The sequence below is a fragment of the Clarias gariepinus genome, chromosome 23, assembly GCF_024256425.1.
Source record: "Clarias gariepinus isolate MV-2021 ecotype Netherlands chromosome 23, CGAR_prim_01v2, whole genome shotgun sequence".
In the NCBI taxonomy this organism is placed as follows: domain Eukaryota; kingdom Metazoa; phylum Chordata; class Actinopteri; order Siluriformes; family Clariidae; genus Clarias; species Clarias gariepinus.
Window position 1 is genome coordinate 9,256,349 of NC_071122.1, and position 20,066 is coordinate 9,276,414.

The 20,066-nt window shown below is 37.6% G+C and overlaps 1 protein-coding gene across 2 annotated transcripts in view; it reads left to right on the forward strand.

Annotated features, from left to right (window-relative positions):
• LOC128511281 (E3 ubiquitin-protein ligase RNF123) overlaps positions 1-20,066 on the forward strand; it is a 151,891-nt gene that overhangs the window by 31,287 nt on the left and 100,538 nt on the right. For both annotated transcript variants that reach the window (XM_053484058.1, XM_053484057.1), the window contains 7 exons: positions 3,329-3,412; positions 3,634-3,741; positions 5,106-5,283; positions 5,553-5,627; positions 9,674-9,761; positions 10,177-10,264; positions 13,487-13,571. In XM_053484058.1, coding sequence (XP_053340033.1) covers positions 3,329-3,412; positions 3,634-3,741; positions 5,106-5,283; positions 5,553-5,627; positions 9,674-9,761; positions 10,177-10,264; positions 13,487-13,571 — 706 coding nt within the window. The remainder of the gene's footprint in view (positions 1-3,328; positions 3,413-3,633; positions 3,742-5,105; positions 5,284-5,552; positions 5,628-9,673; positions 9,762-10,176; positions 10,265-13,486; positions 13,572-20,066) is intronic.

Below are 20,066 nucleotides of genomic sequence, written 5' to 3' on the forward strand. Positions count from 1 at the left end.
GGAGTAAATAAACCCTGACTGTAGCATTGTGTTGCCACCTCACAGCTCCATGTTTTGTTCTTAAGCTCTTTTCATTTGGAGTTTCCTCTGGGTCTTACAGCAGATAAATTGGCTACTTTACATTAACCCTAGGCCCTGAACACACAGCGATAAAGTGGTCTGTCAGGATGAGTACATAAACATGACAACATCTCTAAAACCTGACTCACATTAAAATTTTATGGCTCCGTCTTTCCTAAGGCTAGCCGATGAATCATTTACAGGTTCCTGATTATCAATGAATAGCAATCGAAAAGTAACAGGGAAACAATCCATTTTTGTAGACGTAGAAATAAAAAAAGTTTGTGATGGAACGAAAGTCACGAACTGTCCTTAAGAGTTGCGCTTTATTACCTGTGCTCCCGTGTAGACTCAGTCTCTCTATTTTACAGTCTTGACACGAAGAGCAAGTTTCTAATTGAATCTTCAATCGAAACATTCAATCTCGCTGACCTTAAGAACGGCATTAAACCTCACTACCCACCTGGCCGAGTAATCCCTTTCCCCGAAACGAGAGTAGATTACGATCTGAGAGCGGCTTCGAGACGTAGTCTTCTCTGACATACTGTATGGCGCTGGAGCACGGATGCAATTCGTGCTCTGCCAGAAGTGCTTTGCTCGGCAGAGCTGTCCAAAAACAACTCCATCACGCAACGGATCACTTTTTTCACCCGAATGGGATCCCGAGCATATTTGTGCTAGGAACTATTATTATTATTATTATTATTATTATTATTATTATTATTATTATTATTTATTTAATTAATTAAACTTCTGTAGCACTCATGCTGTTTCTGACAGGTTTCTAGTCACTCAGCTGTGCCAGATACGGTGACTCAAAATCTCATCACCACGCAATGTGTAATTGATCAAAATGCCTTATTCAAAAAAAGAAAGATGTGTGAAGGATGTCGTGACGCATTGCATGAACGTTATCCGTATCTGACATTTTGTCTCCATTGAGTCATCTACTGATACAGATGTTCACATAAGTCATATTTAGTCATTAACAAAAAAAAATACAAAAAACAGTAGTGAGTCACTCCATATACATGTAGCTCACAAAGTGCTTTCAGGCAGCACTAAATCACGTAACATGACAATCTGAGATTGTTGGGCTCTTCTGATACAGTAGGAGTCATTTAAGCTAAGTCCTTCAAGAAGGCTGAATGCCGTCCATGCAATTGCTAATTCAGCTATAAACATCTTTCTTTTGTCAAGGTTTACAAATCGATTTGGAGTCGGGTACGAAAGTATTCTAAACTGGGTGATTAAAGATTTTGGAAATATGCACTTGGTGACAGTGGTTATATTAATAATAATAATAATAATAATTATTATTATTATTATTATTATTATTTTATCTTTGTTTATAAATAATTATAATCATTATTATAAATAAGTATTTATTATTATCATTATGTCTTAATTCATGTATACTCATAAGAATAATTATTATAGTACAAGTGGTGTTTACCTGAACGCATGACATTTTTTTTGTGCAAAATAAGAGAACACAGTTATAAGGGTCTTTTATTGCGGCTAAGAGTCTTATCACCGTACTGTACTTGAAGTCTTCTGTAAATGTCAATCGGTTTTACACCTTTTGAAACTTAAAAGCCCTTGTACATTTGGGGAAAGCACTCATTAAAACTTTATATAATCAACTAATAGATAATTAGATAGATTCATATAATATCGTGGGGAAAATCATTATTTGATCTCCTGCAGATTCTGTAAGTTTGCCCACTTACAAAGAAATTAAATATCTATAATTTCTATCTTAGGTTTATTGTAAACTATACAGACATAATATCAACCAAATGTATATAAATTATAATCATAGAAGGTTACATATACATATTTGATCCCCCAACAAAATGACTATATAAAAACATTATTACTTGGTGGAAAAACCCTTGTTGGCAAGCACAGAGGTAAGACCATTCTTCTAGGTGATTACCAGGTTTGCACACATCCCAGATGGGATTTTGGTCCACTATTCTTTAATTCTCTAAATCCTTAAGGTTTCTTTGCCTGTCGCTTGGCAACTCGAAGTTTTAGTTCCCTCCATAAATTTTCTACAGGATTAAAGTCTGGAGACTGGCTAGGCCACTCTATAACCTTAACGTTCTTCTTCTTGAGCCACTCCTATGCCTTGACGGTAAATTTGGGTCATGGTCATGCTAGAAGACTTATCCATGACTCATCTTAAGGAGATTCTCCTCCAAATTTTTACAATACATGGCCCTGTCCATTGGCTCCTTAATGCGGCAAAGTTGGCCTGTACCTTCAGTAGGGAATAGCTTTAAAGCATGATGTTTCCACCTCCATGCTTGGGATGGTGTAAAAGTCAGCATTTTTCCTCCTCCAAACATGGTGACTTGAGTTAATGCCAAAGAGCTCAATTTTAGTCTAATCTGACCACAGCATTTTGAACAATCTTCTGTTCAGTGGCACACATGCACATGTGAATTTGCAATTGAGGAGAGGGAGCTCGCAGCACTGAAGGATTTCAATCCATATCAGCGTATTGTGTTACCAATGGTTTGCTTAATGACTGTGGTCCCAACTGCCGGCAGATCATTCACAAGCTCCTCCGGTGTAGCCTGATCCCTGATCCCTCACTTTTCTCATGACTAACTACATCAGCACAAAAAGTTACATGTTGAGGACACGAGTGTGCGCATGCCTGGAACTGTCCATGGTGCTGAAGTTACAGACGTTCATGGTGCTGAAGTTCTTAGAGCAGTATTATAATATGGATGCACAGGATTATGGGATATGTAAGACATTTTATACATATACATATGCACTGCCTTAAAGAATCTGTGACAGGACATAATCAGGCAGCATTATGTTGAAGTGCTTGACTCAGACGTGTTTGGACTATTTCCTGATTTCCACTACTGATTCAACAGGAATCATTTTTCCTTATTCACAGGGGCAAAGATTTTTTATCTGAAATATCTTAAGCGAAGTTCACGTTTAAAGATTTTAGCATTTAAATAAGTATAAGTGTCTTTTTTCAGACATTTTGACCGAACTTCCTATGGCAAAGCAATGCATCTTTTTTATTACCTCGTTATTTTCTGATCACAACGTAGATTGCCGAATTTAGTGTTAGTATTACTTTCCCTTTGCTTTCTGTGACCCTTTGACCTTTTCATTCTGCCAAATTACTTCAGCCAGAGAACCTCCAGCTTGTTAATGGTGACTTGAAGAGTTTGTATCTAGGGAGTTTAAGGAAGGCTTGGAGCCAGGAATGATTACTGTGTTTCTTTTGCAGATGGTGGTCGTGTCGGATGACGTGCATGAGTACGCCGTCGCTCTGAAAGACACAGACGAGAAGATCGCACGATGTCCAGGAAGAGTAAGACTACGGGATTTGCTGAATACTATGTACATGAGTTTGTCCAGAAATTCAGTGTTGTTGATTTGACAGGGGTTCAGAAACATATTGCCTGAAAACTACAGACTTTCCTGCACTTTAATATCTCAGTGTCACATTGTGAAAGGTTTTCCCAGGCAGGTACACAGAATTATATGGTTTTGACTGACACAGTTAGGGACACTCTAAAATGCTGTGTGCAGAGAGCGGACATCCTGGAGGAGCTGCAAAAGAGCCAGAAAGTGTTTGCTGAGAAGCTCAACCACCTGAGCCGCAGGTTGGCCTGGATCAACGCCACCATTTACTCCAAGGTACAGCAGCGAGAGAGAGAGGGAGAGAGAGAGAGAGAGGGAGCGAGATCATTTTCAGTGTTCTAAAACTATTTACAAGGACAAATTTTTATAGTGACTGATCCATTTGCTCCATCAGGAGATCAGGCTGCCACTCGTCTTTCTGACCTGGGCTAATTTTATTGATGTTCTCTAAAACTTTACACTTTTTTTTTTTTGCTGAGGTAGACACTTTAATTTGTCCTATAAAGAAAGGGAGACATTTAAGCTGCAGCTCTGAAATAAACAGCGCTTGTCAGTTGTTATACCGCAAAGCCTCCAGGAAGCTGGCAGTCAAGGTGTGCAATGTAATCAGCAACACGCCAGAACAGATTTTTCAGTAATGTGTGTGTGGAAGGGAACAAGTAGGGATTTGTATACTGGCCTCTAAATACCTTGTAGTGTGTGTTTAGAAGTGTTGTGATCGGATTTCGATTCAGATGTATTTGTAAAAATGATACTTCATGCCTCTTGAGGCAGCTGAGTTTTTTTTTCCCGGTTTAATGACTTGCAGCTTTTAAATTGTAATAATATTTTTGCATCCATCATGACAAGAATTGGCTTAATGTACTTGTATGTATCTTGGGCGTTCAAGTCAAAGGAGCTTTTATTGTGTAGACTAAAAGAACGCAATTTTGAAAGGAAAAACCTCCCTCTATTTTTCTATTTTATTCCCTGCCACACTAATGCACTTATCCTAGTGTTTCACTACTGCTTGGATACCATCAATGGTAGAAAGTTTTCTCAGTACACTGAAGCCTTGATCGAAATGCCTGCTTCATGTCTTATATTCCCTCATGTCTCCCAGGAACTCCTTTAATGGCCCAAACATGTGGAAATGTCTTGATGCAAGGTCAGGTCTGTACAGGAGATGTGGCACTAACTCCCATCTGAGCAAGTGGAGTTGGTGAATAATTATGTGCACAGTTCCCCTGTAAACTTTACAGGGCCCTGTACACCCAACGCATCAAGCTCAACACATCAACAAATAGCCAAAAAATATAATTATTTTATAACTGTTCATAAAAATTTGCCCCTTTAACAAAATCCACCCCAATTTTTTCGCTTTATATGCTTTATTTTTGATTAATTAGCATATAATATTTAGCATATTAACATGTTTAATAGTAAAAACCATGTCCTCCAACTTTTATGCTCTGCAAAGACATATTATTATCATTATTATAATTAGTAGTAGTAGAAGTAGTAGTAATAAATTAAGGAAGAGGATAATAGGAAGATATTTGGGATTTGATCAATGTGTAAAGTAGGGTTAGGCAATTGTAATTTAAATTTAAGAGGTTGCTTTAATTCTTCTTTAAAAACCTTAAGTCTGTGTTTTTTAGGAGAAGATGTTGGATGTCTACTGGCTCTTGCGCGTGTGCATCCGCACCATCGAGCACACCGACAACACAGGCTCTTTGTTCGCCTTCACCCCTGAGTTCTACCTCAACGTGGCCATGAATAGCTACAGCGCTCTTAAGAACTATTTCAGCCCTTCCAACAGTATGGAGGAGCTTCCAGGTATAAACACGCTAAACAGCTCGGAGAGGACTTGCACAGTGATGCTAGCTAAAGATTTAAATCCCCTGACACGTGCTCTTCTGTAAATAATCGCTTAGGCTTAATGCATTACATGCATAGGAATTGTTTATTATTAGCGCCCTCAGCATTCGTGTGGGAGTTTTACAGTTCAGAGAGATATGAACACGGTGGACAAGCTTCTAGTACGTTTCTGTTTGAATGTACTTTTGACTTCACTTTTATTTATTAAGTCTGTGTTTGTCGTACAGGTTATGAGGACACGCTCACTCAGCTCGCTGCTATCCTCGCTAAGCACTTTGCAGACCCGCGCATCGTGGGCACAGGTAAAGCCATTGCACTGCGGTAGACATTAGATCAGAGTTATGCTCAGGGAAAAAGATTTTAAAACAGAGATGCTTATCTGTAGGTGGTTGTATGGGTGTGTGTATATGCATTTTCCCTTCTGAAAACCCTATATATTTCCTAACCTCCGTTAGGGCCCAGTTCATTACATCATTGTAGCCCACACTCGGGTGTAATAAAAGCAGACCCATTATGATTTATGTAGCAAATATTGAATTAGAGTTCTGCTCTGCACTCACCCATAAGCTCTTTCATACTTAAGTTAATGTACAAGCTTTTTCAAGATTGTTCTCTTTTTCCTCACGTCCTTCTCTCATCATTGCTTATCATGATCATCACCTTCACCTCATTTTCTCCCTTTCTCGCTCTAGTTCTCTCTCCCTCTCCCCTTTCCTCCCTCCCTCTTTCCCTCCTTTTCCTTCCAATACCCCTATCTATCTCTCCTAATGTCCTATCTATTTTCATTACCTACACCGAAGGGTACAAAAGGAACCTGAGCCAAAAATGTCCGGGTAATCCGTTAGGCAGCTATTTTAATTGGAATAAAAAAAAAAAAAAATCTAATATAGACTGTGCTCCTTGGGGCCAATTTGTCATGCGGATGAATTCTTCATATGAAGATTTTCTCTCGGGCGATGTGAAACAGTTTGCTTGAATTCCTGTAATTCTGGGAAGGCCATTTGGACTTCTGTAGCCAGCAATCACATCTAAGAGAATAAATGTGATTTGCGCAATTGCCAATAGATTGTAGAAGGTGAAATGTAAAAAAATATAAAATTTCAGAAAAAAGGTTGGTTGAAAAATACTTTATCTTCTTGACCTTTCAACACAGTTGAGAATTTTTTCATCCTACCCTTTGTTTAAAAACACTTAAAAAAAAAAAAAAAAAAAAAAAAACTTACACTGGACAAATCTTAGAAACCGGAAAATATGGTATGATATGAACTAGTAATTTACAAACCCGATTCCCAAAAAGTTGGGACACTGTACAAATTGTGAATAAAAACAGAATGCAATGATGTGGAAGTGTGGATGTTCAAATTCCAGTATTTTATTCAGAATACAACACAGGTGACATATTAACTGTTTGAACTGGGAAAATGTATCATTTTAAGGAAAAAAAATTTTTTTTCAAAAAACTTGGGACAAGTGCCACTGAGGAGACAAGTTACTCAAGTTTAGGAATAGGAATGTCCCATTCTTGTCTAATACAGGCTTCTAGTTGTTCAACTGTCTTAGGTCTTCTTTGTTGCATCTTCCTCTTTATGAGGAACCTCCAAATGTTTTGTATGGGGTGAGAGATCTGGACTGCAGGCTGGCCATTTTAGCACCCGGATTCTTTTCCTACGCAGCCATGATGTTGTAATTGATGCAGTATGTGGTCTGGCATTGTCATGTTGGAAATTGCAAGGTCTTCCCTGAAAGAGGCGACTGGATCTGGATGGGAGCATATGTTGTTCTAGAACTTGGCTATACCTGTCAGCATTGATGGTGCCTTTCCAGATGTGTAAGCTGCCCATGCCACACGCACTCATGCAACCCCATACCATCTTTTTTGACCTCTAGAGTTTTAGCTGGCAGCTGCAAATGGCACGGTGGATTATGTTCACTAACAATATTTTCTGGAACTGTTCCTGAGCCCATGTTGTGATTTCCATTACAGTAGCATTCTTGCATGTGATGTAGTGCCTTATAAGGGCCTGAAGATCACAGGCATTCAGTATGGTCTTTCCTAATGCACAAAGATTGTTCCAGATTCTCTGAATCTTTGGATGATATTATGCACTGTACATGATGATAACTTCAATCTCTTTGCAATTGTTCTCTGAGAAACTCTTTCTGAAATGGCGCCAAAATATTTTTCGTCGCAGCATTGGGGAAATTGGTGATTCTCTGCCCATTTTGGCTTATAAGAGACACTGCCACTCTGAGAAGCTCTTTTTATCCTTTTTGGAATAGTGTTTGTACTTCAAAATGGAGCTTATTGCAAATAAGAAATTAACCACTTTGTGTCCTTGTGTCTGACAAATATGTTCAGATTATATATTAGCAGCAGCTAATTTAAATACATAATATATACCATATACTATATATTTAACCAAATATATTTGGTTAAATGCCTAGCAACTGTAGTTCATAGTTCAAATTGTTAGAACATAGAAATGTAAATCATTGGGTCAGTGTATAAAACTCCAGTTGTGCTGTTCTCTGACAAATGTGAGATAGCATTAGCCCCCTGGTCTACTAGATTATCTAAAAATTTAGCTAATGTTAGAAAACAAAATATTGGTTGTCATTTTTGACTGATGGCTAATAAACAGATATGAATATCAAAGAAACCTGAGAATTAGATATTAAAATAACAATAAAATAACTTAGTTTAGTTACTTTCCATATTTACTTTACTATTCATTACTATTTGACTATATTACTTTAGTATTATTTACTAGTTACATTCCTTGCTTTCATTAGTTACTTTCTGTTCTTACTTTAGTTACTTTTCTTATTTTTTTCAGTTACGTATCCTACTTAGTTTAGCTACTTTTTTACTTGTTTTACTACCTCACCTTGCTTTCTTACTTTTTTAGTTACTTATTTTTCTATATATTTTCCTGACTTTCCTTACTTCCTTTCCTCCCTTACTTTACCTATTTCCTTTTTTTACAAAGCATTCTTTGCATCCTTTTTCTATTGACTTACTTATTTGCTTACTTTATGTATTTTATATATTTTATGTATTACTTCTTATTACTTACTTTCCTTACTCACTTCCTTATGTTTTTAATTTGCTTTTTAACTTGTTTTCTTTCTTTTCTCACCCTATACAGTATGGACAAAAATATGTGAACACATAACCAATGTGACTGTAAGGGTTTACTGTACCATTCAGACAGAATTATGCTTGTTATGGAGGTCTGAGGTGCAGCCTGTGTTTCAATTAATCTCAAATCGTGTCTTCTTGGAGCTCTTGGAGTTTTGCACAATGAGCTATAAAGCATACAGAGGTAGCTCAGTGGTTAAGGCGTTGGACTACGGTTCGGAAGATCACTGGTTCAAACCCCACAACCACTAAGTTGCCACTGTTGGGCCCTTGAGCAAGGCCCTTAACCCTCAACTGCTCAGATGTGTAATGAGAAAGGAATGTAAGTCGCTCTGGATAAGAGCGTCTGCCAATTGCCTAAATGTAAATGTAATACAGAGGCATTTTACATGGTTATGAGCTTCCAACTTTGTGGCAACAGTTTGGGGAAGAACAGGTGGGAAGTACATATTGGGATGATAATTGGGTGTTTGCAAACTATGAAAAAAAAATCATATAATGTATTTACGTACTTGCTTGTTTACTTTTTTTACATAATTAATTAAATGAAATGTTTTGCTGGTGCGCATGTCTATTTGTCCACTTTATTTGTACTACATCATTTGTACTGCAGTAGCAGATCTGTTTTCTCATTTTCACGTGCCATAAACAAGCGTCAGCAAGTTGGGTTGATGTCAATGAAGGGGAGAAAATTGATCTCTGGAGCTATTTGGAATGATGTGGTCGTGTGTGACCAGATATGAATGTTAATAGATGTGGAATTAGATACCGTAGCGCTTTTATACTTGGATCTCTGGATGTAATGTATTTTTTGATCTGTCCATTATTGATGGTATTGATTTAATTTCCTGTTCTTTCTTGAGCTTTTGTGTTTTCAGCAAAGTCCATATTCACACTGAAGTGCAACATGCACATATCTTAATCAGTAGCGTCTTTTATAATGGGTTTAAACTTAATTTATTATAAAAGTTTATGAAGTTATTAGTTTAGCTAGAAACACTAGGTCTGGACTACAATTAAAAATATTCTAAGGTTTATTTAATTTTGCAGCAGTGGCCTTTGAAGATTGTCCTAATTTCAAACTTTTGCTTACCCCCGGGAACAGAGAAGTGACCATATAATTGCAATAATATGCTTTTTATGACTGTATATAGGTGGAAATGCATGTTTTTGTGCTAATCTTGTGGTCTTTCTTTGTCTCTGTAGATATTAAAGATTCACTGATGCAGGCTCTGGCAAGCTACGTCTGCTACCCGCATTCACTCAGAGCTGTGGAGAGGATCCCCGAGGAGCAGTGAGTACATTACCCATAATCCCCTCAGGGGCACACGCATACACAGTGCACACACATACACAGCTCACCTGCAGAACCTATTAAAGCAGAGATTCTCCAACATGGTGCTAGCTGCTTTCTACATTATCCTGCTGAGGATCTCAAATTAATGCGTGAGGAGTGAATTTGGCATTTAGGGAAATGTCTTCTTCGATTGTGACATGCAGAGATTCTTGTGGCATTCGAAACTGAAGGCTGTAATGCCTTGATGTCTTGCTGTCTAATAAGTCTGTGTTTTTTTTTTTTGATGGCTTTAAATAAACCTGTAAGGTTTCAAAGTTTTAAGTGACAACATTTTAATTCAACTATCACTAGCCTCTTTGTAATTACCAGGGATATACATGTAATATACAAATGACCTTTGACCTTTGTTTAGGCGGGTGGCTATGATGAGGAACCTGTTGGCGCCATACGAACAGCGACCCTGGGCTCAGACTAACTGGATCCTCGTCCGCTTGTGGAGGGTGAGATCCCTTTCTGATTATTCTTCTTTTCATATCCATCCTTGGCCATCCTGTTGCCTTTCTTCTCCCTTTGCCTCATCTCTCCCTTTTATTTTTGCAGTTTTTTTGCTGCATTCCATTTTCCTTATCCCTTTATTATTCCTTCTTCCTTTTTCATCACCATTTTTCCTCATCTTATTCTCCTTCATATGTTCTTCCTTATCCTTCTTTACAATCCTTTAATTTCCTTATACCTCCTTCCTCTTCGCTCCCCCCTCATTCCTTCCCTTCTCTTTTATCCGCATCCATGTCTACAACTCCATCTCTCCCCATGTCTCCCATTACCATTTTCTTCATTCCTTTTTTCTTTATCTTTCTCTATACATTCACCTTTTGTTCCCATGTCTCTGTTCTTCCTCTTTCTCATCTCTCTTTCTTTCTTTTGTCTTCTCTGAGTTCTCTGTAATTCATAACCCATTATGTCCTGTGAAAAAGGTGATGCAGTCGGATGCAACTGTATTGTTGAGTCCCTGCTGCCCTTAGCTCTCAAAAAACCGAGCACACTTTTATGTTAGGAAAAAAAATCACTGCAAGAGAAATCTTTTATTTGGGCTGTTGAATGTTTAAAGAATTTACATTTGAAAGTCCTGAAATAAAATCTGCAGTATTATGGGTGCTCTGCTTTAGAAAATACATTCCATAGAGTCAATGGACAGAAGTACTGAAGAATTGTAGATAATGTTAGATCAGTACACGGCAGTGATGGCTCATGTGGTTGAGACCCCGGGTTGCTGACTGAAGGCTCATTACTGTTTGGTCCTTGGTTAGAAAATTGGAAGGTTGCGACAGGAAGGGCATCCAGATCTTGTGCCAGATCTTGCGGATCAAATGATCTGATGACAACTGGGATAAAAAAGTATAGATGATGCTTTATATATTCCTCAATTTAAAGTGGAAGGATCCAGCTAACAGTAAATCGGCTACATTTCTATTACCAATATTTTTCCATTCGGTTTGAAATCATTTTAATTTGAGAGTCAAACTTTAAGCACTTATCCCAGGCCTATCTCAGGGTGCCAATTAATCTCAGGCACATACAGAACTTATGCACCCTCACACACTCATTCAGGCAATTTAAGAACGCTAGTTAGCCTAATTTGCTTGTATTTGGACTGTGGGAGAAAACCGAAGTACCTGGAGGAAACCCAGCACAAGGAGACTATGCAAACTCCATCCCGGGACCTGGAGTTGCAAGGTGGCTGTGCTAACCACTAAGCTACCATTACCCTGTTTTCATGGACCCTGATCTTATAATAAGGGTGTTTTTCATGCTCATAGAAATAAATTTAATTAGATTCTGCCTTCTGGGACACATTTAATCTCCTGGAAATATAACAGAAGAAAGTTTCACATCTTTTTGGATAAAAAATCCCACTTTCTGCATCAGGATTGGTTACAAGAATTCATGGTGTTTGGTTAAATGCTTTGGTGAAATGCAAGCCAAGTCAAGTATAGACAAGTGGGAGAGAGCTGTCTGTTCTCATAGAGTTTACTGATCAGGTTAATGTTGTTCTTGGAAACTTATTACGCCCCCTAATGTTACCCCCACATGGTGCCATCGTGCTGAAAAATCACATTTATTCTGACGAGAGAGAAATATCAGATTAAATGTTTAAATTGCTTATATTTAACAATTGAACAGATTATCGTTTGTAATTAAAATTCCACTCCGATCGGACTGATTGGGAAGATTACCAGAGATTTTGGGGGGATCCATTATGTATCATGATTCTTTTGTGTGGTACTGTAACTCCTGTATCGCCACACTACCCTCCAAAATCCTTTAAAAAAAAAAAAATGTTTTATTGATTTTTAATTTATATATATTTGCATTTGAGGTGGTAAATGATGATATTCTTCTATAATCCTAGTAGGAGAGATTTATTCGTGATGTTTGGTTTTAGAACAGCAACAAAATCAGAATAAAGATTTATACTGAATCTGGATTTATAAAATCGTGATGCATAGAATCACTATTGAATCACTATAAAAGTCCAACTGGCACATAGATGTCGTGATGATATTGTATCAGGTGTTCCCTGGTGATTCTCATCCCTAGTGTTTACATGATGCATTTTTAATCTGGATGAGCTACCGGTCTTCTTTATTGTGCAATATTAGAGTTTATGTAAATGTTTAAATACACTTGAGCATTAAACAATAAAAAGCAATTATTTTTAACCAATAAAATTAATTGAATGTCATTTTCTCCATGTTAAAAGTAATCTTTACTTTTTTTCGTACATGGTGTTACACACACAAAACCTTGATTTAAAAAAAAATATAATATAAAAATTTTTGTTGGCTGCATTTTTTTCAGCACTTTCCGTTCAAGGCTGCTGTCTTCCCAGTCAATGCTACTGTGTTACATCAGTTCATTTGTACCTGCAGAGGATGCAAAAATGGACGCACCACTTGTGATTTGCATAAAAAAAAGAACAGCATGCACAGATTATTTTTTTGGACCGATAATATAAGGAAGGTGAAAGTTTCTGTATGGAATGGAAACATCCACCATTGCAGACAGAGAAAAAGTTCAAAAGTCAACCATCAACTGAAAAACTGATGCTTGGAGTTTTCTGGGATTCTCAAGCTCCAGTATTGGAAAATTATCAGGAAAATAATAATAATGTTCTGAAACCTAAACTTTGTGGTCGGTGTGGTGATCTTACATGACGATGCATGTCCACATAAGTCTGCTCCCACTGTCAATACTTAAAAATAAATAGTTTTGAGGTGTTAAAGCATCCTCCTGTAGTCCTAATTCCCTAAAATTAGCCATACGAGGCTGATGAAGATTCTTTCCTGATGAAGAAGTGAGAACAATGGGGCATTTGTGGCTCGCAGCTCAGCATAAAACATTTTTAATGAGGGAATACAAAATCTTGTTGACGGATGGATGGACTAATTGTACTGTAAAAGAGATTATGTCAAAAAATGATTTATTTGATTTTTCTAATTTATTTTTATTTAAATAAATTCTATAGTCAGTGCACAACTAATTTTTGACCGTTGTACTAGTAGCTACAGTAGAATGTGACTTGCCGCCTAGCCAGGGTAATGTAGCTACTAGATCCTGGTCCAGCATGGCATGAGCAAGGAAAAAGCAGGCTAACTAAGGTGAATATATAATTATGTTTAGCATGTTTTAGAGCTCACTAGTTGCACTCTGTTCTTTTACAGGGCTGTGGTTTTGGCTACAGATACACACGGCTGCCTCACCTGCTTAAAACCAAACCTGAGGATGCCAACCTGCCCAGCTTGCAAAGTAAGTCTCTGTTGTCTTATTAATAATTTTACTTTTCTCACAGGTTGCCTATTTTTTAATGCTCGTCTACTTCTAACCTTGAAGCATCAATTTGCTGAAAAACACTATACTGTATGGGTTTGGATGGTCAGCCATCCACAGACCTATGAACCCATTTTTTTAAGGCATCATAAAACATTAGTAACCCTCTATATTTAAGGAAATTATGTAATATCATCACTGCATGGCTTAAGTTTATTTTTGTCTGTAATTAATAATTTTTCTTTTATTAATATTTTTTTTGCCCCTAATTTTAGAATTTCAAATTGTTTTCCTTCCTCTTTTTAAAACGTGTATACAACAGTTTATGTATAAGTGTGCACATTTTTATTTGTTTTTTATGCAAAATGTGTCTAACCTATCATGCAAAATGGCATCCTATTAATCATGCCAAAAACAAAGGACTACATCTTTCTCATCAGCGTCGACATGTGCAGCATAATGCGAGCGCGGCTGTCTATTAATTGTATAAAAGAAAACAAATACTAACTACAGCTGTCATCCATCATGTTCTGTAGTTCCCTGCTGTGTTTTGAAGGTGTTGCTTTCGGTAATTTACGATGGCTGAGAAAGAATTAACCTGATCAGGTTTGAACAGGTTCATATAGTTTTATACAGTATATACAGTATGAAGCACCCTTGTAGCTATTTTTTTTTCCTGTGATAATCCATTGACATTCTTTCGTCGGTCTTTCTTAAATGTTTTTTGCGTTGTTGCAAAAAAATTAACTGTTTTGTAGAAAATTCCTGCAACCAGAGAAAGAGTGCAGAAACTTGTAACCCTTTTTACCATAAGTTGAGCAGCTTTAATTTTTTTTTCTTAACCTTAAATTATTAAATTGGCACGTAACTGTTCTTAACATTGCTTTTACTCATCATTTTGATTTCACTTACAGTGCAAAATAAACTTCAGGCAGATGTTCAAGTACTACAAAAGTTTAATTAAATATTGTCCAGTTGTCAATTTAAGACTTGCCCACAGTTTGACGAATGCACAGTATGCTGTCCAAATTTGGGGTTTATAATCTGCCACATAACTGCTCATAACATCCCTTCTTTTCAACATTTTGATTTCATTTATGGTGCAGGTTTAAGTTCAGGCAAATACCAAAAGACTGGCAAAGTGTCATTAAGTTTTGTCTGCCAGTTTTGCTTGATGCTGTGACGAACTGATGGCTGGACAGACATATGTACAGATAGACATACAGACAAAAAAAAAATCTCAAATTTGGTTTTGGGTCCTACAATGTATGAAATGTAAAGATGTCATTGAAAAATTGAGTTCTGATTAATGTACAGACAAAACATAGTAATGCAAAAAATACTTTCAGTCAGACTTCTAGTTTTAAGGGCTACGTGTATTCCTGTTGTGTAACATTCGTGGAACTTGTACAAGTTGGACATTAATGTCAAACATTGAGGCTGTCATATAAGACCACATAAAAAACATGGAACTGTAGTTGAAGCGCCAGAATGCCAAGTACACCCGAAAAATCTGTGGAGCTCTAAAAATAGTGTGTCTGCTGCTTGGAATGCAACTCGTATACACGAAGTAATGTAAAATTTGTGAATGGGACAGCCATGCCAGCCATGAGTTGCATTACAATAAAAAGAAATAGGCACTCCAAAAGAATTTTGGCCTAGGACAGAAAATCAGAGGGTGAAGATTTTTGTTATTAGAGATGTTTACAAGAATAACTGTTGCCAAAGTTAAGGAAGACGTTTTTCTTCTAGAAATCAGATCATCAAAGACAAGCCGTTCCAAGATCTTTCAGTGGAGCCAAAGAATCAGCTGAAAAGCATTCAGGGATATCATTGTGAATTTTCTCGGGAATTCCTGAGCACCAAACTACATTCTGCTGGTTAAAAAAACTCTTATATATACCACAAAGTGCAAGAGACAGTATCAAATAAGATTTCTTTTTTGTGCATTCACACTTTCCAGAAAATGTAGGCGCCATCAGTTGCGAATACGGTGAAAACTAGATGAACTAGATGAGCAAAGATGAAAATCAGCAGCAAAACCCTTTCAGCCCTTTTGACCCTATGGGAACATTATGCTATTGAACACTATGCTAAATTATGCTAACATATATGCTGTGTTATATATTAATAAAAGTTAGTCTAGTGTTTCTCTTAATTCCTGCAAGATATGGACATTCTGAAATTACATTTATGTTTAGTATGAAGAAGTTTATTATAATCAAGAAAAGTTGTTTAGGAAGCAAAACCTTTAAAAATAAAAATGTCAATCATGAGTAATTTGATTGGATAAAAGGCATTCCATGAGTGAAGATATAAATCATAACAACACTGGGACCTTTAACTATATAGTATGTATCACTTCACTCCTTGGTAATTGCTTCTGAGTCATTTTGAAATGGTTCTGACCTTTTGTTTTGACCACAGTCAATGCAAGGTATAAAGCTACAGTATCTACTATAGCTTTTAACACACGTCTGTGTCCCAATTCTCTTGCTAACCTCTGATCAAGGACTCTACATCGTATGTGGAACAAGGGATTCTAACTTGCATCCTACATAGCGCACTAGCTTTCCATTTAATGCTATTTAAGATTTAAACCAGACGTTTAACACGTAAGTTAAATGAGCTGTTATACTAAGGCACGGAAGCATAAAGTAAATCTTATAAGTTTCTCAAACCTGTCCAAACCTGTCTCCTCATTTTTTGGCAACATATTACCAGTAAAAAATGTCTAATTACTTTCGCCCCTGTTAATTACACTAACTGTTGGTCGCTAACTGTCAGTTGCTAGCTCCAGCATTTACAGTAAGTTAGCGCCACTAGCCAGGGACGGATTATGGGTTGTGTGGGCCCCTGGGCAAAACATTCGCGAGTGCTAAAAAGTGAAAAGAAGATGGCTTAAGTTGATACAGTAAGTTGGATCTCAAATTATAATCAGTACACCCTAATGCCATTACCTCACGTTAATGTTAGCACCAGGTTACCCATCTCTGTTTATAGAGACAGGTAGCAACATAGCACAACCAGATCGTACCATAACAAACATTATTTGTTTGAATTATCCAGAATGTGCTAGTTCGAAATAGACATGGAAATGTCTTTAAAAGTGAACCAAAATGCCATGTACCTGGTATAATCTGCAATTGTTGCTTTGCAGCTTTTCCAAAGAAGACAATTACATCCTCGTAGCTAGGGGGCAGTCATATCATGCGCAGGGCCAGGAACAAATAAATTCAAGGACACCAATAGAATGAAATGGTAAAGTAAGCGAACTCACAAATACTACCCACCCATGTCATATTTAATAAACAACAACTTAGATAAACAACAGGTTTACACGTGGGTTGTCAGAATGTTGTGGAGAAGTGCACTCATGTAGTTGAGCGGTGGCCGGGCGTTAGCTTGCCAGATGCAAGTTGACATGTATAAATCTAACGATGGTATAAGGTGCAACAAATAGACCCAACAAGAAATATGATGCGGTCAAAATAATATGTGCTGTGAATTTCTTGCCAACTAGAGCCACGGTGGGCAAATAATAAATGAAACCTATCGTCCTACCTTAAAACTTCGTAGCTACAGTTAATGTTGTCGTTAGCTATGTGATCCTTTTGTCTTCTTGCCGGCTCCTGGAAGTCTTTATCAGTTTAAATTTGCGATTGTAGATTGTTATTAACACCAACTTTCTCGAATTAATTCAAATATTTATTATTGACATAATATTATTATTATTACATCAGAAGAGACCAGAGTGACGAAAGTCATTATTTCTCTATGGAGAGACGGCGAATTGGCTGAACAAAGCAAATTCACTGGCAGCGAAGCGAATTGGGCGACCAGAGTGAAAAAGAGAAGTTAAAAGTCAGGTAACCTTATGTAATGAGTTATGACACGGTTCGGTGAAAACCAATTCTAATATATAAATTTACCAACGCCCCATGGTAATAGGCTAAATCAAACATTCCAATGAGCAAACAAAGTGAATAAAGCAAATTCAACAACGAAGCTTCTTCAACGATCTTGGAGATGTTCGCTTTGGTCTGTCCTGGTGTGAACGTACAGTGAGAGCCATGTTAGGGCACGGTTAGTGATCACACTACATGTGTACCGTGCCAGCTAAACCATGCCAGAATCGACCTGTGTACCATATTCCCGTACAGAACGGAGTGATCAGGGGTGTAGTGGTAAAATAAGAGGTGGGTGAACTACGAATTCAGAAATTTCAGAGGTGGGTAAACCGTGTTTACTTGCGTTTAGCCTTCACTACAGCCCTGGGAGTGATTACACTGGTCAAACTCTTACACTGCTACGCTGGTCTGGGGGCCACCCAGCGGGCAGGTTAACCGCCTCCATCCCACCATGCTACCTCTCCCTACCGCTCAGAGGGCCTTCTGTAAGGCTGTTAACACGCCCCCTCCCCTCCCCCCAGAAGCCAGGGGCCCCATGGTAGGGGCCCTTGTAATCAGATGCACCTTTAAAGGTACACTACACCCTCCTCCCTAGGGCCTCCTAGTAGGGCCCTCATAATCAGAGGGCCCTCTAAAAGCCCCCATTCTCTCTAGGACCCCCTGGTAGCCAGAAGCCAGGACCACAATAGGAGGGCCTAAGAGGGCCTTCTAAAAGTAGGCTCCCATGCACCCATTTCCCTTTAAAGTTCCTATAGCAGGGTAATCCGTCCCTGCCGTTAGCTACAGAAGGATATGTGTCAGAGGAGCAAATATAACTGGTTAAATAAAGAACAATGAAATGATGTATAAAAGCAATATCACACCCAAGATCGTGCTGTTGTGTTGGATTTAGTATAGCTGTGATGCAGTCATGCGGACGAGGACACGTTGTGATATCCAGTTTGCTTTGTTGAGAAAAGAAACAGGTCTTAAGTTATAGCACTGCGAATTAAGTAGGCAGCCAGTCAAAATCTTAAAACTGTAAAATAAAACAGTGTTAGAAAAACAATAAAAGTATTCATCACTAAGATATGAGTTAGTAACGTGAAGAAACCATTTAAATTCAAAGGTTCTCAAATGGATTTCGTTATGTAAGATACTGAGTCATGAGGCAGACAAGTTAAAACTTTAAAAATGGATGAAGACAGCCGCAAATTGTATTTGTCAGATTTAATGGTCCGATATTTTATTATTGCTTTAAAAGGAGCCCCCCCCCCCAAGTGTGTTTGTGTTTGCGTGTGTGTGTGTGTCAGAGCTCCACCAAGGTTTGTGTGCGTGGTAATGCCTCAGCTGAAATGCCCCATAGGTAATCCAATTTTTCTTACCTTAGTTCTCAATTGTTCTACAAATGCACCATGTCTATGTCTATTTATATGAGATACCCCTGAGTCACGCCCTCCAGAGAACAAGGCGGGGTGGGGGGTGGGAGGGGATCTGCTTATGTGAGGTCACATTAGGGGGAAAATGTAATTCAATTGTTTAAATACAAAAACAATTGTCCACACAGAAAAACACATTCTGAAGACCCAAATTCACAAAAATGTGTATTAAACATGCTCATAATCTGGTGGAGAGCATGTGCATAATTCACAAAAATGTGAATTATGCATAATAGTGCACCTTTTAAATATCCACCATGAGTTAATGGTAGCTACAAAAAGCAATCGTAAGAGGTGAAAAAGTGTTTTTGGCTGTTGTTCAAAATTTTCATAAATGCAGTTGAAAAAAAACGTACAAAAAAAACTGCCATAAGCAAAGATGCTTTTAAAAACACTTATACATAAAAGAAATTTCTATAAAGAGCATTAGTAATAAACAGTGTTACTCAAAAAAAGTAATCTACCACAAATGACTAATTACTACTTTAAAATTGTAATTTGATTACATTACTGATTAGTACATGTAAAAAGTAATCAGATTACTAATTTCGTTCCTTTCGAGTTACTTCTAAAACGTCGGTCACGGCGTGCACCTGTGATGGGTGTGCGCTTCATGTTTCGCTCCTCGCTCACTCCTTAGGCTCCCTGCGTAGGTGCCCCGCCCTTCTGCAGGTTTGCAAAGAGACGGGGCAGGCTGGCGATAATCAATGTTAAAGGATCTTGGGCTTTCTTCGCATAAAAGATTCCTTCGTTTTTTTAAACCTTGCCTATTTTTTCCAAATAAAACTACCCCTTTTCCCGTAAATACCTCACCTTCTGTCTGTGTGTCTGTGGTGCTATCCTGCAAAAAGAATCAACCCGTTACATTAAACGTAAAACTACAAAGCTTAATGTTATTGACATTGGTAACTGTAAACAAATTACATGCATTTAAAATTTAATGCGTTACATTACTGCGTTTTTAGAAAAAGTAAGTAGATTAAAAGCTAAAAAAGGCAATATTTGGTGTTAACTCTTAGCTTGAAAATAATAAGTAGTGTTAGATACAGATTTGTGCAGTTTTATAAGTAAAACAGCTGTTGAAACATAACAAAACTCACCCAAGCATTTAGAAGATTCAGCTGCTGACATTTAAAAATGATTAG